This window comes from Coregonus clupeaformis, chromosome 26 (assembly GCF_020615455.1).
Source record: "Coregonus clupeaformis isolate EN_2021a chromosome 26, ASM2061545v1, whole genome shotgun sequence".
NCBI classification, from domain to species: Eukaryota; Metazoa; Chordata; class Actinopteri; order Salmoniformes; family Salmonidae; genus Coregonus; species Coregonus clupeaformis.
In genome coordinates this window covers 30,377,833-30,403,350 of record NC_059217.1, presented here as the reverse complement: position 1 = coordinate 30,403,350, position 25,518 = coordinate 30,377,833, and the positions used below count along the sequence as shown (strand labels likewise).

Here is a 25,518-nt window from a genome sequence, read left to right as displayed (position 1 = left end):
ACATGATTCCATATGTGTTATTTCATAGTTTTGATGTCTTCACTATTATTCTACAATGTAAAAAATAGTAAAAATGAAGAAAAACCCTTGAATGAGTAAGTGTGTCCAAACCTTTGACTGGTAGTGTATTTTGACTGGTTTCTCAGTAGAGGAGAGACAGTCCTTTCTCGAACACCAGGCTAGCATGACCTAGCTTACCTACAAGGGACTGGATGCTGATTTCTAGATGAGTGGCCATCCAACAATAGCATAATTAGCATGATTCCACAGTAGAGGGGCTGCCCAGATTAACTGTGAGATTAACTCAGAAAATGAGTGTACATATCTAAAATAAAAAAAATAGATTAGTGTTAAAAAAGGCTAATTTCCATTCTAGTATAGATCTTATAACAATTTAACAAAAAGCTACAAGAGTTTATCAATGCAAGTAAATAGGCACTGCACATATTTGATAGATAGATAGAGATATATAGTGCCATTATATTAACGTTGAAGAGATGTTGAACAGACTCATCTCTTGACAGGCTGGACATTAGAGGGCTGGAAACAGGTGAGCTGGAGCTGCATACTGCTCTTAAACTTATTCAGCAGCTCCTCCAGTAACCTAGAGAGAGAGAGGGGGAGGGAGAGAGAAAGAGAGAAAAGACAACAAGAGACATACAGTCAAGTCAGAAGTTTACATACACATAGGTTGGAGTCATTAAAACTCGTTTTTCAACCATTCCACAAATGTCTTGTTAACAAACTAAAGTTTTGGCAAGTCGGTTAGGACATCTACTTTGTGAATGACACAAGTCATTTTTGCAACAATTGTCTACAGACAGATTATTTCATTTATAATTCACTGTATCACAATTCCAGTGGGTCAGAAGTTTACATACACTAAGTTGACTGTGCCTTTAAACAGCTTGGAAAATTCCAGAAAATGATGTCATGGCTTTAGAAGCTTCTGATAGGCTAATTGACATCATTTGAGTCAATTGGAGGTGTACCTGTGGATGTATTTCAAGGCCTACCTTCAAACGCAGTGCCTCTTTGCTTGACATCATGGGAAAATCAAAAGAAATCAGCCAAGACCTCAGACATTTTTTTGTAGACCTCCACAAGTCTGGTTCATCCTTGGGAGCAATTTCTAAACGCCTGAAGGTACCACGTTCATCTGTACAAACAATAGTACGCAAGTATAAACACCATGGGACCACGCAGCCGTCATACCGCTCAGGAAGGAGACGCGTTCTGTCTCCTAGAGATGAACGTACTTTGGTGCGAAAAGTGCAAATCAATCCCAGAACAACAGCACAGGACCTTGTGAAGATGCTGGAGGAAACAGGTACAAAGGTATCTACAGTAAAACGTGTCCTATATCGACATAACCTGAAAGGCCGCTCAGCAAGGAAGAAGCCACTGCTCCAAAACCGCCATTAAAAAGCCAGACTACAGTTTGCAACTGCACATGGGGACAAAGATCTTACTTTTTGGAGAAATGTCCTCTGGTCTGATGAAACAAAAATAGAACTGTTTGGCCATAATGACCATCGTTATGTTTGGAGGAAAAAGGGGATGCTTGCAAGCCGAAGAACACCATCCCAACCGTGAAGCACGGGATAGGCAGCATCATGCTGTGGGGGTGCTTTGCTGCAGAAGGGACTGGTGAACTTCACAAAATAGATGACATCATGAGGAAGGAAAATTATGTGGATATACTGAAGCAACATCACAAGACATCAGTCAGGAAGTTAAAGCTTGGTCGCAAATGGGTCTTCCAAATGGACAATGACCCCAAGCAAACTTCCAAAGTTGTGGCAAAATGGCTTAAGGACAACAAAGTCAAGGTATTGGAGTGCCCATCACAAAGCCCTGACCTCAATTCTATAGAAAATCTGTGGGCAGAACTGAAAAAGCGTGTGCGAACAAGGGGGCCTACAAACCTGACTCAGTTACACCAGCTCTGTCAGGAGGAATGGGCCATAATTCACCCAACTTATTGTGGGAAGCTTGTGGAAGGCTACCCGAAACGTTTGACCCAAGTTAAACAATTTAAAGGCAATGCTACCAAATACTAATTGAGTGTATGTAAACTTCTGACCCACTGGGAATGTGATGAAAGAAATAAAAGCTAAAATAAATCATTCTCTCTACTATTATTTGGACATTTCAAACTTTAAATAAAGTGGTGATCCTAACTGACATAAAACAGGGAATTTTGACTAGGATTAAATGTCAGGAATTGTGAAAAACTGAGTTGAAATGTATTTGGCTAAGGTGTATGTAAACTTCCGACTTCAACTGTATGAAGAGGAAAAAAAAGAGGTAGAATCATCCCCACTGTATTGTGCAGGTTGGCGTTTTTCGTCATGAATCTTGTTCTAGAGGCAGCTCTGCAGAATGGTCACTAGCTGGCACAGCCACAAAGTCATAAAATCTGATTGTAAACCTAACCCTAACCTTAACCACACTGCTATCCCTAATGCCTAACCCTAACCTTAACCACACTGCTAACCCTAATGCCTAACCCTAACCTTCAATTAAGACCAAAAAGGTCATTTTTGTTTTCATACATTTTTACAATATAGCCCATTTTTACTTTGCAGCTGGCCTATCTAGCGGAAATCGCTCAGTTCTGGCTCCAGGACAAGACTCATCCCAATAAACGTCAACCTGTGTCCTATGTATTGTGTCCCAGTATGAGGGTGTAACAGGTATTAACAGGTATTAACTGGGACCAGTATGACCTTGATGAATTACTTACTTTTTGTCTGCTCCACTGTGTAGCTGGGGAAGGACCTCCAGAGCCTGCTTGAAGCTGGCGCTGAAACAAGATATACACAGTTAACACTACAACACACATACTAACACAAACATTATACTACACACAGAAGGAGAGAGACATACAATAACACAAAGACAGACTCATATTAAGTCACAGAACCGGATTAAACTAGTTGGATTGCCGGTAAAGTTCTGCTTTGCTTCCTTTTCCATATACCACCAGGTAATACACTGTAGACTAGAGAGTGGCTGGTGGGAGGTGTGGGGATGATGAATGTGATTTACAGGAATGAAAGTGAGAGTACTGTATAATCTCTGTAATTCATGTTCATGTGTATAGTATGCACAGTGTATGGAAGTGTAGTGTATGTGTACGTATGGTACACAGGTGTGTAGTGGTGTAGTACAGTACAGTGTCAGTGAGGGTTCTATGTGTCTTACTGGCTCTCAGATGACAGGTAGGAGGCTACAGCATCTCTCAGAGAATCTATCTCCAAACGGGCCTGCAGAGAGAGAAAGAGAGGGATGAAAGAGGATAAAGAGAATGAAAGGAATGGATAAAAGTTACTTAGGGTACTTCAAGTATCAACAGTTAAGGCTGTAGAGTGAGCCGTATATGTGACCGACCACCTCGATACATTCTTATGTAGCAAAATCTGAAATTGTGTTTTTTTACATTGGATAAAAGTAGAGACGATAGTGCCTGATCAGTTCAGGACAGCAATGTTATTGAGAGCATTAGCAACACATTTGCAGTTCTCCATGGCTAACGTTATTTATTTAGAAAGAACTGCAGTAGAAAGGATTATCTACACATAACAAGCAGCTCATTTAATAGACAGAAGATGCTACACGGCAGACCAATCCGAAACTCATCTCTCGGCATGTCCAGCCCACTCATTATCTCAGCCAATCATGGCTAGCGGGAAGGTTCTTGTCTTTTTTTGTGGCTAAACCAACTAGGTTCGTAAATTCAACTTTATTCGTATTTACAGATGGCATACAAGTTTGTTATTAAGACACCTGAAAGTTCAAACGTTCCAGAAGGCATTTCTGCAAAAAAAAACCCTGCATTTTGATAAATAAATAAAAATAAAAGTTCAAATGCCTCTCCTGTGAAATCGTGACTTGCGACATATGCCTAGTTTCCTGAAACAAGTCACATATAGTAGGTAGTACAGCTGGTTTGGAAGAGGTAGTTGGGGGTTACTGTGATCAGTAAAAGAGGGTAAATCCCCCCAGTTGGGGTAGGGGGTCTTCATTTGACTCACCAGAGAGAGTGGCAAACTGAAAGTGTGTGTGTACCTGAATGGCTCCGTCCTTGCTGAAGGAGGAGACACACTGCATCAGGCGACTCATCTCTTCCGCCACACCCTCAATGATTCTAGTCAAAACCCTGGGAACTAGGTCCTTAGAGACTGTGAAGACCTAAAAGGGAGAGAGAGAGAGAGAGAGAGAGGTAGATTCAATGTAAGTAACTGTGAGAGGTTCAAGTCATTGTACAGAACGGCAAGTCATTTTAGTCACGCACATCTTCGAGTACAAGAATTACCTCTGCATGGACAGTGATGATGTTCACCAAGGCTTCTTTCAGGTAGTTCCTCACACCTGTAGGAGAGTAGTTTCACAATGACATCAAAACCCAGTCCAACACCCAAACCTGATCATATGAAACTGATCCCAGACCTAACATTTATCAGTTTATTTTACTATAAGACTAGACTAAAATGGAGTGGGCGAGGAACAAAAGTTGTGTCAAGCTTGGCGTTCTATTTTCGTCTGGCTTTAAAGGCGGCACTAGTGTCAAACGCACATACATTTGCAATTTTGACCTGTTAAAGCCAGCGCGCTGCTATTTTCTGTTGAGGAAGGATTGGTAATTGACCTGTCTTATACCAGCGTCATGTCTTTTTTATCCTGGCAATTTTATGATATTATTACATTTTACATGTTTTTTGTTAAATTTGAATAAAACCAATTTTATTAGAATGATTGACTGTCCTGGCTTTATGGTGAGAATGTCCATGTCGCGCAAGCAATGCAACTTCTGGAGAAGTGTGAATGTGATCTGATCTGTAAGATGGTTATGATTATTTATTTTTATTTTTATTTTAAAACATTATATTTGTCAGCAGTATAACGGTGAGTGGACATTCTCCCTTTCTCTTTATATTGGATCTTTGTCCAGCTACTGTGAAAAGTTTGGATGTGTGTAACACCCTACATAGTCTGAATTGTTTTAATATTATATGCACACAGGGATAAATTATGGTGCCTGTTAGTGTATTTAGACATACCCTATTTAAAAACAAGTTGTTCTGTTTTGTTTAGAATTTGATTAGAATTATTCACTCTCTTTTTAGGCCTTATCAATAATGAAGTTAATCTTGTTTATTGACAACTTTGGAATGTCCATGCTCAGCCATAATGCAATTTACAGTAGGCTTACGCCCCTATATCAGCATGAATGATGTAGGCATATACACTGTGTGTACAAAACATTAAGAACACCTTCCTAATATTGAGTGGCGCATACACCCCCCTAACCTCCACCCCGCCCGCCACCTGCCACCCGCCCATCAAACCCTCAAACCATCAGCTAATCACAAACAGCCCCTCGAAATATCAAACACAGGACATCTCGTAAGTCAGAGCATAGAGTCGGGAGCTCTTCGCTGTCTCAATGTTTTTCCTTTAGAGATTTGGTGGGGTTGGCGGGAGCAGGTGGAGTCTTTTTTTCTGATAAAAATAATTGTAGCGAGTCCTTGTTTTGTCTTTTTTCACCACCACATCCGAGGCCACCCAAGAAGCCGGAGAGTACGAATGGCCCAGAGAGAAAAGGAGACAGTAAGAGATAGCTGTCACACTCCTTCGTGACTCTTTCTCAACCTCTCTTCCTAGTTCAGACAATATAGCGCACACAGGCCATCACCACAGAGGAAAACCAGGTTCTTAATGTGTGACAGATGATATGTACAGTGAGGGAAAAAAGTATTTGATCCCCTGCTGATTTTGTACGTTTGCCCACTGACAAAGAAATGATCAGTATATCATTTTAATGGTAGGTTTATTTGAACAGTGTGAGACAGAATTAAAAAATAATAATCCAGAAAAACGCATGTCAAAAATGTTATAAATTGATTTGCATTTTAATGAGGGAAATAAGTATTTGACCCCCTCTCAATCAGAAAGATTTCTGGCTCCCAGGTGTCTTTTATACAGGTAACGAGCTGAGATTAGGAGCACTCCCTTAATGAGTGTGCTCCTAATCTCAGCTTGTTACCTGTATAAAAGACACCTGTCCACAGAAGCAATCAATCAATCAGATTCCAAACTCTCCACCATGGCCAAGACCAAAGAGCTCTCCAAGGATGTCAGGGACAAGATTGTAGACCTACACAAGGCTGGAATGGTCTACAAGACCATCGCCGAGCAGCTTGGTGAGAAGGTGACAACAGTTGGTGCGATTATTCGCAAATGGAAGAAACACAAAATAACTGTCAATCTCCCTCGGCCTGGGGCTCCAAGCAAGATCTCACCTCGTGGAGTTGCAATGATCATGAGAATGGTAAGGAATCAGCCCAGAACTACACGGGAGGATCTTGTCAATGATCTCAAGGCAGCTGGGATCATAGTCACCAAGAAAACAATTGGTAACACACTACGCCGTGAAGGACTGAAATCCTGCAGTGCCCGCAAGGTCCCCTGCTCAAGAAAGCACATTTACATGTCCATCTGAAGTTTGCCAATGAACATCTGAATGATTCAGAGGAGAACTGAGTGAAAGTGTTGTGGTCAGATGAGACCAAAATTGAGCTCTTTGGCATCAACTCAACTCACCGTGTTTGGAGGAGGAGGAATGCTTTCTATGACCCCAAGAACACCATCCCCACCGTCAAACATGGAGGTGGAAACATTATGCTTTGGGGGTGTTTTTCTGCTAAGGGGACAGGACAACTTCACCGCATCAAAGGGACGATGGACGGGGCCATGTACCGTCAAATCTTGGGTGAGAACCTTCTTCCCTCAGCCAGGGCATTGAAAATGGGTTGTGGATGGGTATTCCAGCATGACAATGACCCAAAACACACGGCCAAGGCAACAAAGGAGTGGCTCAAGAAGAAGCACATTAAGGTCCTGGAGTGGCCTAGCCAGTCTCCAGACCTTAATCCCATAGAAAATCTGTGGAGGGAGCTGAAGGTTCGAGTTGCCAAACGTCAGCTTCGAAACCTTAATGACTTGGAGAAGATCTGCAAAGAGGAGTGGGACAAAATCCCTCCTGAGATGTGTGCAAACCTGGTGGCCAATTACAAGAAACGTCTGACCTCTGTGATTGCCAACAAGGGTTTTGCCACCAAGTACTAAGTCATGTTTTGCAGAGGGGTCAAATACTTATTTCCCTCATTAAAATGCAAATCAATTTATAACATTTTCGACATGCGTTTTTCTGGATTTTTTGTTGTTATTCTGTCTCTCACTGTTCAAATAAACTTACCATTAAAATTATAGACGGATCATTTCTTTGTCAGTGGGCAAACGTAAAAAATCAGCAGGGGATCAAATACTTTATTCCCTCACTGTACAATGGCGTGAAAAAGTATTTGCCCCCTTTCTGATTTTCTCTATTTTTGCATATTTTTGATACTGAATGTTATCAGATCTTCAACCAAAACCTAATATTAGGTAAAGGGAACCTGAGTTTACAAATAACAAAAATAAATGTATACTTATTTTATTAATTAATTAACAAAGTTATGTAACACCCAATTCCCCTGTGTGAAAAAGTAATTGCACTCAATAACTGGTTGTGCCACCTTTAGCTGCAATTACTGCAACCAAATGCTTCCTGTAGTTGTTGATCAGTCTCCCATCGATGTGGAGGAATTTTGGCCCACTCTTGCATGCAGAACTGCATTAACCCATTGATATTTGTGGGTTTTCAAGCATGAACTGCTCATTTCAAGTCCTGCCACAACATCTCAATTGGGATTAGGTCTGGACTCCTGACTAAGCCATTCCAAAACTTCAAATGTGTTGCTTTTGAACCATTTTCATATAGACTTGATTGTGTGTTTTGGATCATTGTCTTGGCGCATGACCTAGCTGCGCTTCAGCTTCAGCTCACAGACTGATGGCCTGACATTCTCCTGTAGAATTCTCTGATACAGAGCAGAATTCATGGTTCCTTTTATTAAGGCAAGTCGTCCTACTATCATACCCCATTCAAAGGCACTTAATTATTTTGTCTTGCCCATTCACCCTTAATGGCACACATACACAATCCATGTCTCAATTGTCTGAAGGCTTAGAAATCCTTCTTTAACCTGTCTCTTCCCCTTCATCTACACTGATTGAAGTGGATTTAACAAGTGTAGGGCAGACCCCAATTAGTCGACTGGTCGATTGTTTGGTCGTTAGGCTGCTGGTTGACCGAGATTGTTTTAGTCGAGCAGTAAATATATATATTTGTTCCCATCTCAGTTAACTAATCCATTGCGGAGGCCTAGACTACAAGCCAATTTATGCTTGATCCGAAAATGTGGTCGGTGGCTCCATATGGAGGGTGTGACACAATTGCGGAGCCTCCAGAGGCATGCAATGGCCAAATCGAGCTCCGTACTGCATCACCATGCGCCTCCCAAATTTTGTAACAATGTGGAGGACTCTGTATCGCTCCGCATTGACATGATTGGCATATAAATGGGCCATTTGGGGATCTGACAGTATTTCTGATTGGCTTAACGCACCACCACTAATGACCTGTGGAGCTTCTCAAAGTAATTGTGACACTCTGGCTCCATGGACTTTATTATTGAGCCAGGGTTGTTCATTTTCCTTGTTTGGGTGTATTTCTATGTTGGGTATTCTGGTTGTTTCATTTCTATGTGTGGTGATTGTTCGTGATTATTCAGGTGACTCCCAATCGGAGGTAACGAGTGACAGCTGTCGGCTCGTTATCTCTGATTGGGAGCCATATTTAAACTGTGTGGTTTCACCTTGGTTTTGTGGGTTTTTGTTTCCTTGTTGCTGTTAGTCGTTATCAGTATTGGACTTCACTTTCGTCATATTTGGTTTGTTGTTTTTATCGTGGTTTCTTTATAATAAAGTCTACGATGTTCGCTCAACCCGCTGCGCTTTGGTCTGCTCCTTTCGACGATCGTGACAGAAAAACCCACCATAAAAGGACCAAGCAGCGCGTCCAGGAGCAAGACAGCTGGACATGGGAGGAGGCGCCGGGTCAGGAGAGAACGTTGGTGGATGTCCTCCTCGGCTGGGGACATATTACCCAGGAGGAGGCCGTCCGGTACCGGAGGGCGATGAAGGGGGAGAACCTGGCAGGAGAGGAGCAACGGCATCGGCAGGGCCATCGTCGGAAGGACGGGAGGCAACCCCAAAACATTTTTTGGGGGGGGCACATGGCTTGGGCGGCTGGGCAGCAGGAGGCTGCCACAGGGCTGACGGAGGCAGAGAAGGGGCGAATTCAAAGGGCAACCAGGTTACGGGGGTCACTGGCCAAAGTAGGGAAAGGAGATGTCGAGGCACGGCGAGGGGTACTGGGGTGTATTACCAGTCCGGTCCGGCCCGTTCCAGTTCCCGGGGTAGAGCCAGTGGTGTGTGCCTCCAGTACGGTCCGGCCTGTTACGACCCCTCGCACCAAGTGTACGGTGCGCGTCTCCAGCCCGGCTCGGCCTGTTCCTACTCCAAGCACCAGGTCCACGGTGTGCTACGCCAGCCCGGCCCGGCCTGTTCCGGCCACTCGCACCAGGGATACGGTGCGCGTCGCCAGCCCAGCCCGGCCTGTTCCTACTCCACGCACCAGGGATACGGTGCGCTTCGCCAGCCCGGCCCGGCCTGTTCCGGCCACTCGCACCAGGGATACGGTGCGCGTCGCCAGCCCAGCCCGGCCTGTTCCTGCTCCACGCACCAGGGATACGGTGCGCTTCGCCAGCCCGGCCCGGCCTGTTCCGGCCACCCGCACCAGGGAGACGGTGCGCGTCGCCAGCCCAGCCCGGCCTGTTCCTGCTCTCCGCACTAGGCCTTATGTGCGTCCCCAGGGTCCAGCATGCCCTGTTGCTGCTCTCCGCACTAGGCCTTATGTGCGTCCCCAGGGCCAAGCATGCCCTGTTGCTGCTTCCCGCACTAGCCCTGAGATGCGTGTCCTCAGCCCGGTACCTCCAGTTCCGGCACCACGCATCAGGCCTACGGTGCGTCCCCAGGGCCAAGCATGCCCTGTTGCTTCTCCCCGCACTAGCCCTGAGATGCGTGTCCTCAGCCCGGTACCTCCAGTTCCGGCACCACGCACCAGGCCTACGGTGCGCCTCAGACGGCCAGAGTCTGCCGTCTGCCCAACGGGGCCTGAACTGTCCGTCTGCCCAACGCCGTCTGAACTGCCCGTCTGCCCAACGGCGCCTGAACTGTCCGTCTGCCCAACGCCGTCTGAACTGCCCGTCTGCCCAACGGCGCCTGAACTGCCCGTCTGCCCAACGCCGTCTGAACTGTCCGTCTGCCCAACGCCGTCTGAACTGCCCGTCTGTACTGAGCCTGCAAAGCCGCCCGTCTGCCATGAGCCTTCAGAGCCGTCCGCCAGACCGGAGCCGCTAGAGCTCTCCGCCAGACAGGATCAGCCAGAGCCTTCCGCCAGACAGGATCAGCCAGAGCCTTCCGCCAGACAGGATCAGCCAGAGCCTTCCGCCAGACAGGATCAGCCAGAGCCTTCCGCCAGACAGGATCAGCCAGAGCCTTCTGCCAGACAGGATCAGCCAGAGCCTTCTGCCAGACAGGATCAGCCAGAGCCTTCCGCCAGCCAGGATCCGCCAGAGCCGTCCAGCCAGGATCCGCCTGAGCCAGCCAGCCAGGATCCGCCAGCTAGTCAGGTACTGTCCCTTAGCCCGGTGCTGCCCCTTAGTCCGGTGCTGCCCCTTAGCCCGGTGCTGTCCCTTAGCCCGGTGCTGCCCCTTAGCCCGGTGCTGCCCCCTTAGTCCCGGTGCTGCCCTTAGTCCGGTGCTGCCTCTAAGTCCGGTGCTGCCCCTTAGTCCGGTGCCGCCCCTTAATCCAGGTGGGTTTAGTTGGGGGGTGGTCATGTGGAGGGGGCTACGGAAGCGGATAGTGACTAAGGTGGGGTGGGGACCACGACCTGGGCCAGAGCCGCCCCCATGGACAGACGCCCACCCAGACCCTCCCCTAGACTGTATGCTGGTGCGCCCGGAGTGCGCACCTTTAGGGGGGGGTACTGTGACACTCTGGCTCCATGGACTTTATTATTGAGCCAGGGTTGTTCATTTTCCTTGTTTGGGTGTATTTCTATGTTGGGTATTCTGGTTGTTTCATTTCTATGTGTGGTGATTGTTCGTGATTATTCAGGTGACTCCCAATCGGAGGTAACGAGTGACAGCTGTCGGCTCGTTATCTCTGATTGGGAGCCATATTTAAACTGTGTGGTTTCACCTTGGTTTTGTGGGTTTTTGTTTCCTTGTTGCTGTTAGTCGTTATCAGTATTGGACTTCACTTTCGTCATATTTGGTTTGTTGTTTTTATCGTGGTTTCTTTATAATAAAGTCTACGATGTTCGCTCAACCCGCTGCGCTTTGGTCTGCTCCTTTCGACGATCGTGACAGTAATGTTTTCTTCACCTCAAACAGCAAGCAAACAAAGTCTATTTTTACATCCATTGAGAATTACAATAGTTCCTCAATGTATTTGAAAAATCTTTCCAGCTCTCTCCCTTTCGATAACCACTCAGCGTGAAAGGGAAAAATGTCATGCTCTGATCCAGTGGAAGCGTCATAAAATAGGCTTACCTGATTACTTCTTATCAGTTTTTGACTTGGACTGAAATAGGTTCCGGTACTCATTTTGGGTGCTGGTACTGTTGATATTTAGGTGCAGGAGCACCACAATACTTTTGAGCTAATATTCTATAAGAGGAACAGGAGCTCAAGCAGTAAAAAATTGGAGGTGCAGGTACTCAGCTCCGGTGAGCTCCTGCCCAAGTCAAGTGCTGCATCTTATCCCTTGCACAAATAGCCTACAGCTGTGTCTGTCCCGAGCTCACTGGCACAGGAAACTCGGAGGACGCAGAATATTTTATACAGTGTTGCAAGTTTGCTAGCACGAGCTTCGGGCTGGACCCAGTTAATAGTTGATTCAATGTTTCAAGTTCCTTGCAGACAGACCATGTGTAGCCAATGTGATTTATAGGATATTTATTTTTTATCAGGATATTTTCTACCTGCAGGCTGCAATGTTTTTATTTGTTGGCTTTATGTAGGCTATTTTTACATAGTTGGCAATGGCGATAGAAGTTACTTTTTAGGTTTGTATCATTTTCATTTAGATTTTGATATAATTTTGATTAACCACATGACAATGATTTTGAGATATTTAGACGTTAAAATGAAACTGTTTCACATAAATTTGCATATGAAAACCATAACTGGCACGCAGATCGGTAGAAATGATAAGATGAATTGGCATTCAACATGAGAAAGGTTGTCTACTCCTTGTGTAGCCTGTTACTGGCAACTTCAGGAGAGTAAGGGCAGAATCTGCGAAAGCCAGCAGGGGCGGGAGGAGAATAGTTGGGTCAGGTAAAGTTTTTTTTTCTGCTGGTTATCTAGATCTCTGGCACCCTCTTGAGGCATTTGTCATATTTCATTAAACTATCAGCTTAAAGCATCAGACAAGCTCAATGCATATACAGTGGGGAAAAAAAGTATTTAGTCAGCCACCAATTGTGCAAGTTCTCCCACTTAAAAAGATGAGAGAGGCCTGTAATTTTCATCATAGGTACAAGTCAACTATGACAGACAAATTGAGAAATAAAAATCCAGAAAATCACATTGTAGGATTTTTTATGAATTTATTTGCAAATTATGGTGGAAAATAAGTATTTGGTCACCTACAAACAAGCAAGATTTCTGGCTCTCACAGACCTGTAACTTCTTCTTTAAGAGGCTCCTCTGTCCTCCACTAGTTACCTGTATTAATGGCACCTGTTTGAACTTGTTATCAGTATAAAAGACACCTGTCCACAACCTCAAACAGTCACACTCCAAACTCCACTATGGCCAAGACCAAAGAGCTGTCAAAGGACACCAGAAACAAAATTGTAGACCTGCACCAGGCTGGGAAGACTGAATCTGCAATAGGTAAGCAGCTTGGTTTGAAGAAATCAACTGTGGGAGCAATTATTAGGAAATGGAAGACATACAAGACCACTGATAATCTCCCTCGATCTGGGGCTCCACGCAAGATCTCACCCCGTGGGGTCAAAATGATCACAAGAACGGTGAGCAAAAATCCCAGAACCACACGGGGGGACCTAGTGAATGACCTGCAGAGAGCTGAGACCAAAGTAACAAAGCCTACCATCAGTAACACACTACGCCGCCAGGGACTCAAATCCTGCAGTGCGAGACTTGTCCCCCTGCTTAAGCCAGTACATGTCCAGGCCCTTCTGAAGTTTGCTAGAGTGCATTTGGATGATCCAGAAGAGGATTGGGAGAATGTCATATGGTCAGATGAAACCAAAATATAACTTTTTGGTAAAAACTCAACTCGTCGTGTTTGGAGGACAAAGAATGCTGAGTTGCATCCAAAGAACACCATACCTACTGTGAAGCATGGGGGTGGAAACATCATGCTTTGGGGCTGTTTTTCTGCAAAGGGACCAGGACGACTGATCCGTGTAAAGGAAAGAATGAATGGGGCCATGTATCGTGAGATTTTGAGTGAAAACTCCTTCCATCAGCAAGGGCATTGAAGATTAAAACGTGGCTTGGTCTTTCAGCATGACAATGATCCCAAACACACCGCCCGGGCAATGAAGGAGTGGCTTTGTAAGAAGCATTTCAAGGTCCTGGAGTGGCCTAGCCAGTCTCCAGATCTCAACCCCATAGAAAATCTTTGGAGGGAGTTGAAAGTCCGTGTTGCCCAGCGACAGCCCCAAAACATCACTGCTCTAGAGATCTGCATGGAGGAATGGGCCAAAATACCAGCAACAGTGTGTGAAAACCTTGTGAAGACTTACAGAAAACGTTTGACCTGTGTCATTGCCAACAAAGGGTATATAACAAAGTATTGAGAAACTTTTGTTATTGACCAAATACTTATTTTCCACCATAATTTGCAAATAAATTCATTAAAAATCCTACAATGTGATTATCTGGATTTTTTTCCCTCATTTTGTCTGTCATAGTTGACGTGTACCTATGATGAAAATTACAGGCCTCTCTCATCTTTTTAAGTGGGAGAACTTGCACAATTGGTGGCTGACTAAATACTTTTTTTCCCCACTGTAGTTGATTTTATTAAAACAGATAAGGTGTTTCTATATATTGAAAAATACACATTTAAAAATTTCAACCAATGGATTAGTCGAAAGAACAGATTGTTTTTAGGGACAGCCCTAAACAAGTGACATCAATAATGGATTATAGCTTTCACCTGGATTCAACTGGTCAGTCATGGAAAGAGCATCATGTTTTGTATACTCAGTGTATATTTCCATATTGAATCCATGCAATTACTTAGAACAATGTGGACTGCAAACAGGTTAAAGTTAACGTATTTAGCAATGATGGGATATGTCTACATTTTGTTATTTTGTTTCTGTAAGCTATTTAACAACCTATAATGGACTAACATTGGAATTGGAGTTGATGACAATGCAATACATAAAAGACTGTAAATACACAATTGAAGCAACCACATTTTTAGCCAGGGAGCTCGTTCTCATTTGCCAGTGAGGAGCCAAGTCTCGACACACCCACAACTGGTTTATTAATCATAACCCAGCTCTTTGGCGCCACCGCCAGCAACGGCTCCCATGATTCTGGTTGTGAAAATAGCATAAATTGTTCTGACACACCCCCAAACCTATAGAGCAACCGTCAGCACTTAGATTTAACATTTCGTTAGATTTGTTCAAATAGAGCCCCTGGTCTTGGTCTTTCTAATGAGAAACTGGTTTACAGACCCACATTCACTCTGGGGAATGGCAGATGAATGTATAAACATAGTCTCCACTAACAAGCCATGTTGAAAAGACAATAGAAGAGTTGTATGCTGGTGTCTGGTACTTCAGGTTAGGTTAATACTTCCAAGGGGCGCCATGAGAGTAATGCCACGAGAAAACAAAAGACCAAAACCAGTGAAAGTTGTCTTACTCTGTTTCCGCTGGTAATGGCTTGCAGCATGCCCACACGAATCACACACACATAAAGGCTAGGCCTACAAACGTTTAGCCAGTGAAAGTATCATAACCTATTCCTTATAGTTGTGGTTAATAAGCCCAAATGTTCCTGTTTCACTATTAGCAGAACACACACATAAACACAGAGGCACTTTCACTCCCTGGAGCATTTTGGAGGTGGGGGAGTGGGGTTATGTCAAACACACATACGCACACAGACCGACTAACTTCCTGTTCCGTAAGGTACGTAAACCACCAATTTCCACCTGGTCTCACTGCACATCCATGTGCATGTGGGTGTTTGTGTGTGCATAGACTTTTGCACACACACCCAAAACCACAGACCATAATGATATATTGTCCATGTCACTGCTAATATCATATCAATGTAGAGTGTGTGTGTATGGAACAAAGATTCACTGAGAATTCAGTGTTTGACATTTCCTGCACTGTGCAGATGAGACACACACAAGGAGCTCCCCCACCCACAAAAACAAACATCTTCTTAAGAGAGAATATAGAGAGACAATGAAAGAGATAGAGAGACAGGAAAAATATACAAAGGGTAGATGTCAAGCCCATAGAGTAGACTCATATTTGAACCAATGGCTAAGCGCATCCAAGCACTGTTTACAGTAACACTTCAAACAGACACACATAGACATTACAATATGTACTCCACATATGACATACATATAAACCACAACACACCCACAGGGCTGCTCAGACAGTCCCCTGAGTTCCCCTGCCGGTGGTCAGGTTTAGTACTTTTGGAGGTAAACCTAAGAGACTACATAGGTCAGGGGTTATTATGGGTAAACCCCCCTCTCTCTGTCACACCTGTGGCTTGGTGCAGGAACTCAACATTGCGAAGGCAATCTCTGCAAACATCTGGGAAATTGCATTTTAAAAGTATATCGCAGTGCACAGGTCATTCATCTGTGTTTGTTTGAATCCTGGCTATAGTGCATAACGTCCTGCGATGAAGGTGTGTATAAAGGTGTGCAGTCCCTCCAATTGAAGTAGACAGCATAGATCTCTGTGTGTGTGTGTGTGTGTGTGTATATACCTGTGGGTGTACTGCAGTCCTTCCAGTCGAAGTGTCCAGCATAGATGCCTGGTTCCAGGGATCCTACGATGGGATCAGACTTCCTCTCGATGTAGGCATCAAACAAACTCTCATCTAGCTCCTTCACCGCACGCACAGTCACCTGGAAACAGACGTAGAGACAAACCTAATTAACACACCTACACAGCCACACAGACACTCACCTGGGAGCAGAGAGAGACATTCAATCAAATTTCAAAGAAATGTATTTAGGAATCCCTTCTAACATCAGCAGTTGTCACAAAGTGCTTCTACGGTAACTTGATTGATGGTCTTCCTGTCACAATATAGTTTCTTAGGCAAAAACAAGGGCTCAAAAACCCAATTAACCGCCCTGAGTGGCTTTGAACCAACTGCTACAGGCTGTTCAGCTGTCTTTACGGGAAGGGCCAACCAATATGTGAGTGAGAGAGAGAGAGAGAGAGACTGACTCAGATCTGACATATAAGTGTTTAAAGAGAAAGTGAGAGTCATTGCTCTGCCCTGAAACATAAACTTCTTTCTCATCAAGTCTTTGGTGACAAACATTCTTCTTCACAGAACAGCAAAAACTAAACAGCAAAATATCTAAGGGGCCAGTTAACTGTTCGTTGTTTCCGACACACGGAAGGCTAAAGTTGCAGCTTCCCAAGGCTTGTGCGTCTGAGTTTGTGTGTGTGAATGTGTGTCCTCTCTACTCACCCGTGTGATCTTCTCAGTCCCGGTGAAGCCGTGCTTCTCAAAGTGTTCAGCCAGATTAAGGAAAGTGTGTTTCTCCAGGTACTGACAGTTACTGAGGATGATCAGCAGACGCTGCTCCTACACACACACACACAAATAAACACAAATACACACACAGAATAATACGGTCATAACATTGGATTTGTCATATTGAGTGGTCTCTGAACATCTATCTGCCAATAATCTCATCACTGACTCCATCCCTGTTTGACTAGAATTGATTGAAATCCTGTTTTACTGCATACTACACACTCTGGGTTTCCCTCACTGATACAAGGTAAATGATAACAGCTACCTCACTGACATGATTAGTGTAACAGGTAGTGTTCACTCTTAACACTAGAACCGCCATAGGCCCCAAAAAACTGCCCCCTCTCCAAAAAAAGCTATGTCCTGCTCCTTCCCTGACTTTTCCTAAATGTTTGTATTTTACACTGCTCATTTGTCAGAATTTTGAAATCACAAACAGAAAAGTATTTAGAGCCTTTTTACCTGTTTTTTCCACACCTATTCCCAACTTAACCCAGCCAGGTGCTAATGCAGTGGGAGTTTTTCCTAGCCACCGTGCTTCTACACCTGCATTACTAGCTGTTTGGGGTTTTAGGCTGGGTTTCTGTACAGCACTTCGAGATATTAGCTGATGTAAGAAGGGCTATATAAAATAAAATTGATTGATTGATTGAATGCGTCTCTCTCTCCTCACTGAATGAATGACAAATGGATGAATGGGCGATAATCGTGCACCTTACTTCACAATTGAATTTAAATGAGGCCTAACTGAATGATAAGGAGGGTGAAGTGGTTGATTTAATTTAGAACAACAATAGTGTAATGATGAGCTTGTGTTATGCGTATTTATCAGCGTTGGTGCTCATGTTAATAATTTAACCGCGCGCCTTGAGGGTTGATACCCTTCTCTTTTATGTTTTACTTTGTAAAAAGAAGCTGTTACAGGACTATTTTATTTACTGTCTCTATTATTAATCAGATTTATTGTAAGGGAAACGAAAACATGCTATGTGTTGCAGTAGGCCTTCAGAATAATGCAAAACATATCCTTAAAAAAATATATATAACAGTTCAACGATAAAATGTAAAGACATTGTACATTTTTCCCCTTTTTGTCCCCCCTTGACCTCCCTCCTCCCAGAATTGCTCCAAACACATTTTAAAAAAGGGAAAGGGGCCTCCCGAGTGGCGCAGCGGTATAGGGCCAAGGCGTCACTACAGACCCGGGTTTGATCCCGGGCTGTATCACAACCGGCCGTGATCGGGAGTCCCATAGGGCGGCGCACAATTGGCCCAGCGTCGTCCGGGTTAGGGGAGTGTTTGGCTGGGGGGGCTTTACTTGGCTTATCGTGTTCTAGCGACTCCTTGTGGCAGGCCGGGTGACTGCAGGCTGACCTCGGACGTCAGTTGAACTGTGTTTCCTCCGACACATTGGTGCGGCTGGCTTCCGGGTTAAGTGGGCGGGTGATAAGAAGCACGGTTTGGCGGGTCATGTTTCGGAGGACGCATGACTCGACCTTTGCCTCCTGACAGCTGATGAAACTGAGGAGTATTTTGGTCTGTAATAAAGCCCTTTTTGGGGGAAAAACAAATTCTGATTGGCTGGGCCTGGCTCCCCAATGGGTGGGCCCCTGCCCAGTCATGTGAAATCCATAGATTAGGGCCTAATAAATTCATTTCAATTGACTGATTTCCTTATATGAACTGTAACTCAGTAAAATCGTTGAAATTGTTGCATGTTGGATTTATATTTTTGTTCAGCATATTTCCATGTATATTTCTTCATGCAATGAATCCGTTACAATCATTTATGCACTATTTATCAAGCATTGGTGCTCATAAATAAACTCTGGGCATCTGCTCTGAATATTGCCTGGCTGTCAGTCTCACCCCTGCTAGAGAAACCCAGTCTACACCCTGCTCTATTTCCCTTTACCAGAAACACCCTACACACACACACTCCTCTTCCCCCCCCCACACACTTACATGACACCCATGGCCATTCACTCTCATCTCGACATATAGTATAAAGGAAATGAGGTTGTGCCTGCTTCCTGTCCACAACCAGGAAACAGCATCATAACACAGAGTGGTTTGGTTTGCCAGTGAAGGAGATACAAGTGTGTGTGTGTGTGTGTGTGTGTGTGTGTGTGTGTGTGTGTAGGGGCGTGAGATTGTAAGAGAGATAGAGTGAGAAAGAACCCTCATTGAGAACGCTTATCGACATTGGTAATCCTGTCTCGTGAGATCGAGTTCGATTGAGGCCTATAGTCTCAGAATGAGAAAATTCAGATTTTCATACCAGTGTTGGACAGAAATCCTCCTGAATGCCACTGAACAGCTTTGTAGAGGCCAGGTCCACGGACATACTGAGAATACACACACAGAGAAGAGTTTAAAATACACTAAGGCAGACACACAAAAGGGCGGCACTGGAAATAAAGTCCCTGCCTGTACTCACTGTGAGGTGTCGATGTCTCTGTCTGTTTTAGTGCTCAGCTGCTCCAGGCAGTTGATGAACACCTGGAATAGGTGTTACAGGTCGGTCACAGATACAGGTCAGTTACTCAGACACACCTAGACAACAGTAACAGTGTGCTATATTCGAAATGTCTACTGAATGGGGTGAATGGACTGCACTGTAAACCTACAGTAAACTACCTATAATCTGTAGTGATTCCTTTGGTGTAATATGAGTGTAATCCTAGTCATTAATCGACCCTGTACCATACCTTATTGATGTCCTTACAGAGCTTTTCCACCTGCTCTCGAACCTGCTCGAATTTGAACTGAACTAAACTACTATTATCTGTAGGTATTCCTATGACGAAATATGATGTCATCCTTAACTCTACTTCGTACCGTACCTTCATCATCCTCTCACGGAGCTTCCTGGCCCCTTCCTGCTACAAAGGTAAAAGTCTACAATAATCTAAGGGCCAGTTTCATGGACATAGATAGACTAATGCAGGACTAAAACGCCTTCTCAGTGGAGATTCTCCATTGAAAGTCCAGGACTAGTTTTAATCTGTGTCCTGGAAACTGTCCCTAAATGTCTACTGGACTTGTGCATTGTAGCCTATAAACAACATGTGACCTGCAGGAGTCCCTTCACTATAGTGTAGACGGAGTGAAATATACTGTAAACCTATTCTCTAGTGACATTAGTACCATACCTTGATTGAAGGGATTCCTATGTTGAACTATACTGTAATCTGAATCTCTACTCCGTATTATTGTGGTCAAATATACTGTGAACCTAGTCTGTAGTGACTGTACAGTACCTTCATGATGTCCACACAGAGCTCTGAGGCCTGGTCCTGATCCAACTGGAGGATCTGAAGACAGAAGAGAAGAGCAAGGTGAGACAGGACACTCAGCTGCATAAAACAACTATCACACTGTATTGTGGTCCAATACAACAACATATACAGGTAACTACCAAAATAAAGGAAACACGTGAGTAAATGAGGGCTAGAAAGTATATTGAAAGCGGGTGCTTCCACACAGGTGTGGTTTGTCAATTCTATTAAGCAATTAACATCCCATCATGCTTAGGGGTCATGTATACAAATGTCCAGTTGCCCATTATTTTGGCTACCATGGCTAGAAGAAGAGATCTCAGTGACTTTGAAAGAGGGGTCTCAAAGGAGCATGGGGGGTTTAAAGTGTGTGTGTGTGTCTCATTCACCAAATCTCAACCCAATTGAACACTTAAAGGAGATTCTGAGAGAGCATTTACAAAACACCAAATTACGGATTTTCTTGTGACTTGTAGAATCTATGCCAAGGCACATTGAAGCTGATCTGGTGGCTCGTGGTGGATCAACGCCCTATTAAGACACTTTATGTTTGTGTTTCCTTATTTTGGCAGTTACCTGTAGTTCACATACATAGATAGTTCACATAGATGAATGAGATTCTGTGATAGTGTAATGTACAGTGGGGAAAAAAAGTATTTAGTCAGCCACCAATTGTGCAAGTTCTCCCACTTAAAAAGATGAGAGAGGCCTGTGATTTTCATCATAGGTACACGTCAACTATGACAGACAAATTGAGATTTTTTCTCTCCAGAAAATCACATTGTAGGATTTTTTATGAATTTATTTGCAAATTATGGTGGAAAATAAGTATTTGGTCACCTACAAACAAGCAAGATTTCTGGCTCTCACAGACCTGTAACTTCTTCTTTAAGAGGCTCCTCTGTCCTCCACTCGTTACCTGTATTAATAGCACCTGTTTGAACTTGTTATCAGTATAAAAGACACCTGTCCACAACCTCAAACAGTCACACTCCAAACTCCACTATGGCCAAGACCAAAGAGCTGTCAAAGGACACCAGAAACAAAATTGTAGACCTGCACCAGGCTGGGAAGACTGAATCTGCAATAGGTAAGCAGCTTGGTTTGAAGAAATCAACTGTGGGAGCAATTATTAGGAAATGGAAGACATACAAGACCACTGATAATCTCCCTCGATCTGGGGCTCCACGCAAGATCTCACCCCGTGGGGGTAAAAATGATCACAAGAACGGTGAGCAAAATCCCAGAACCACACGGGGGGACCTAGTGAATGACCTGCAGAGAGCTGGGACCAAAGTAACAAAGCCTACCATCAGTAACACACTACGCCGCCAGGGACTCAAATCCTGCAATGCCAGACGTGTCCCCTTGCTTAAGCCAGTACATGTCCAGGCCTGTCTGAAGTTTGCTAGAGTGCATTTGGATGATCCAGAAGAGGATTGGGAGAATGTCATATGGTCAGATGAAACCAAAATATAACTTTTGGTAAAAACTCAACTCGTCGTGTTTGGAGAACAAAGAATGCTGAGTTGCATCCAAAGAACACCATACCTACTGTGAAGCATGGGGGTGGAAACATCATGCTTTGGGGCTGTTTTTCTGCAAAGGGACCAGGACGACTGATCCGTGTAAAGGAAAGAATGAATGGGGCCATGTATCGTGAGATTTGGAGTGAAAACCTCCTTCCATCAGCAAGGGCATTGAAGATGAAACATGGCTGGGTCTTTCAGCATGACAATGATCCCAAACACACCACCCGTGCAATGAAGGAGTGCCTTCGTAAGAAGCATTTCAAGGTCCTGGAGTGGCCTAGCCAGTCTCCAGATCTCAACCCCATAGAACATCTTTGGAGGGAGTTGAAAGTCCGTGTTGCCCAGCGACAGCCCCAAAACATCACTGCTCTAGAGGAGATCTGCATGGAGGAATGGGCCAAAATACCAGCAACAGTGTGTGAAAACCGTGTGAAGACTTACAGAAAACGTTTGACCTGTGTCATTGCCAACAAAGGGTATATAACAAAGTATTGAGAAACTTTTGTTATTGACCAAATACTTATTTTCCACCATAATTTCAAATAAATTCATTAAAAATCCTACAATGTGATTTTCTGGAATTTTTTTCCTCATTTTGTCTGTCATAGTTGACGTGTACCTATGATGAAAATCACAGGCCTCTCTCATCTTTTTAAGTGGGAGAACTTGCATAATTGGTGGCTGACTAAATACTTTTTTCCCCCACTGTATGTGTGTTCCTTACATTGACCTCCCCAGGTTTGGTATCCATGGGTTCTTTGAGTGACTGCAGCATCTGCACCATGCACTGCTCAAACTGGGCCGGCTGCTCACAACACAACACACAGAACGAATATATAGATTACACCACGTCATATGTTATATCATACTGTATCTTACCATAATAAATCATGACATATCACTAAATGGAGTGGATAGTATAGTAAATATAGCATTACCAGGCTGGTGATTCCTTCATTGTCTATGACCCAGTCCTCTTTCTCTGCAACCCTTTTGACATCTGACAAAGTACATACAAAAACATGAATGACTGTAGCGACTACAAATGTGTGCACTCTTTACATTATTCTTGATCAAATTAAGTAATGGTACTAGGTAGTAGATGGCTAACAACTGTAGGGTCATGATCAGTTCACTTTACATTTTAAACAGGACTGTGAGAGTTGTTTGGAGGAAGACTGCAGTAGAAAGTGAAATGACCCTCTAAACTAGTGTATAACTACCTTCAAAACCACACTTAGTTGATACTATCAACCCAGATTTTCTATAGAACTAGGACCACTGTCAGAATAACCAACCCTGTTTAACCCTCTCTAACCTCACCTAACTCACCCCTCCAATTTCTCCTCTTCCCTATCCCCCAACCTCGCTACATCTCTATCCTTCCTCCTCCCCCTCTCTCAAGGGTGGAGAGTGCAGGGTGACCAGTAGAATGTGATGTCTCAGCTCCTACAGTAGATCCCCTCCTCCCTCCCATATCTCCCTTCTCCCTTTCCTCACCCTCTGTGGTGTGGTGCAGGGTGACCAGTAGACAGTGGTGTCTCAGCTCCAGCAATAGATCCTGGATCACCTGCAGTAGATCATTGGGGATCTCCAGAGCTACCAGAGCCTCAAAAATGATTCTGAAGACGTGGGAGAGAAAGAGAGAGAGGAGAGAGAGAGAGAGAGAGAGAGAGAGAGAGAGAGATAGAGGTGGGAGAGAGAGCGAGAGAGAGAGAGAGAGAGAGAGAGAGAGAGAGAGAGAGAGAGAGAGAGAGAGAAGAGAGAGAGAGAGAGAGAGAGAGAGAGAGAGAGAGAGAGGGGGGGAAAGTGGAGGAGGGATTGGGGGTCGGGAATATGGGGTATAACTTCATTGACACACACACATGCACACGCAAGCACCCACACACTACAGCAGGGATCATCAATTAGATTCAGCCACGGGAAGATTTTTTCTTGAGCGGATGGTCGGGGGGCTGAAACATAATTACAAATCATTTGTAGACTTCAAATTGACCGCAAGAATCCCAAACAGATATAATATTTGACTAAAACATAATCAATTCAAACCTTGCTTACATTTGTATAAATGTGTGTGTCTCTCTATTATGCGTGGGAAAACTTGGGAACAGATTTCCAAAATTAAAATCACTTGGAGCTGATTTCCTGGTGTATTTGACCATTTGAGGGGCCAAATAAAACCACCCACGGGCCAAATTCAGCGCGCGGGCCGCCAGTTGGGGAACCCTGCAATACAGTGACGTGTCCATACCTGACGGTGTGTATGACCTGAGTGAGCCAGGGTCCAGTGAGCTCGGTCTTACTCTCCCAGCCACCGTACAATCTCAGCTCCAGCTCTGTCAGGGTGGAGGGGAGCAGAGCACCTCTCACCAGCTTCACCAAGCGATGGGTCACCTCCTCTATCATTTTCTATACAGACACACAGAAACAGACTAGAGTCCAATAACAATACACCAGTACCACTTTGGACCCATTTACAAGGCACTGCCCATTTTGCTTTAGCTCTGTAAAACTGTAGACACTGATGAGAGGACCTTCCTATGGTTATAAAAAGTGTATCTAAAAAGTATATCCAACACAACTCACCTTAAAGTCGTTCTGTCTCTGCCTGGCGTTCTTCTTTGACTTTTCAACCTGGCCAGATTTCTCACCAGTCTGATAAAAGCACACGTTTGACAACAGTGAAAATATGCTGTGTTGGTTCATTACATTCATGATGTTAAATCATTGTCTGTTTTATGTACCTCGCTGAAGAGGCTGCCGTTGACGTAGGAGATCCAGAGCTTCCAGAAGTTGGGCAGCTGGCCAATCACCACGTCCGACAGTTTCTCCACAAACTGCACCTGCTGGGGTGTCTCATAACGCCAGGCTGCAACACACACAGACAGGAGACAGACAGGTTATAGACAGACAGGTTATAGACAGACAGGTTATAGACAGACAGGTTATAGACAGACAGGTTATAGACAGACGGGTTATAGACAGACAGGTTATAGACAGACAGGTTATAGACAGACAGGTTATAGACAGACAGGTTATAGACAGACAAGCGAAAGTAACTGAGTAATATAGAGTTGTACATAAAAATACAGTATAGTTCACAATTAAAGTTGACAAATGTACATAGTGTTGATGTTATTTTTTGTCCACGACACTTTCAAAACCCCCAGGTTGAGAATGGCTGTTAGTGTGTATATTGTTATACTGTACTATAATATAGTAGGGTTACTCACTGCTGTGGCGTGAGGTACGCAGGCTTCCCCCCTTCTTCAGAGAAGCTGTGTCCCTGATCCTACTGAAAGCCGATGGGCAAGGGTCCCCCTCTAGATCCAGGGCTATGGCCCCCAAGCCCACTTAGATGGAGAGATAAAAGGAGAGGGGGAGAAGAGAGAGAGAGATGGAGAAAGAAAAGAGAGAAATAAACCCACAGGAACACATACTTGAGAGATTAAATAAACCTTTTTCATAATAACTCCACATTCCTCAATAATCTCAGCTGGCTTTCACACCAAACAACCCCTCCCTCGCTCCTCTCCTCCTTTCTTTATTTGTCTTCTGATCCACCTCTCCCCTGGCCAGCAACAGAGAGAACGCCCCGTTGTTTCAGGGTGAGGAGCGAGAGAGAACAGTAAAGGGGGAGGATGAGGAGAGGAGACGCGAAGGGCAGTGGGTTTGTACAGGGCAGAGGTCAACTGGGTTTAGCCGGGCCACACTGGGCACAGTGATGTCTGTGGGGATCTGGGTCAGATTACTCTGGCCTGATCAGGCTGCTCACTGCTCTCCACTAGATGGTGATAGAGAGCTACAGTGGTACCTCAGCCAGGGGGTGACTGGCTGACCGGCACACATATGCTAATGGTCTGTTATCTTGCACCCTTGTTTCAA

At 44.4% G+C, this 25,518-nt stretch overlaps 1 protein-coding gene across 1 annotated transcript in view; it reads right to left on the bottom strand.

Moving 5' to 3' along the window:
* Positions 1-340: 340 nt before the first annotated feature.
* The window catches only part of LOC121540488 (exocyst complex component 2-like), a 98,927-nt gene continuing 73,749 nt past the window's right edge, over positions 341-25,518 (bottom strand). The window contains exons 12-28 of the mRNA XM_041849395.2: positions 24,867-24,986; positions 24,378-24,502; positions 24,220-24,288; positions 23,885-24,042; positions 23,134-23,255; positions 22,572-22,633; positions 22,358-22,438; positions 20,084-20,137; positions 19,261-19,322; positions 19,102-19,168; positions 16,752-16,868; positions 16,032-16,173; positions 4,322-4,377; positions 4,075-4,197; positions 3,211-3,272; positions 2,750-2,809; positions 341-604 (exon numbers count right to left, since the gene is read on the bottom strand). Coding sequence (XP_041705329.2) covers positions 511-604; positions 2,750-2,809; positions 3,211-3,272; positions 4,075-4,197; positions 4,322-4,377; positions 16,032-16,173; positions 16,752-16,868; positions 19,102-19,168; positions 19,261-19,322; positions 20,084-20,137; positions 22,358-22,438; positions 22,572-22,633; positions 23,134-23,255; positions 23,885-24,042; positions 24,220-24,288; positions 24,378-24,502; positions 24,867-24,986 — 1,574 coding nt within the window. The 3' untranslated portion in view covers positions 341-510. The remainder of the gene's footprint in view (positions 605-2,749; positions 2,810-3,210; positions 3,273-4,074; positions 4,198-4,321; positions 4,378-16,031; positions 16,174-16,751; positions 16,869-19,101; positions 19,169-19,260; positions 19,323-20,083; positions 20,138-22,357; positions 22,439-22,571; positions 22,634-23,133; positions 23,256-23,884; positions 24,043-24,219; positions 24,289-24,377; positions 24,503-24,866; positions 24,987-25,518) is intronic.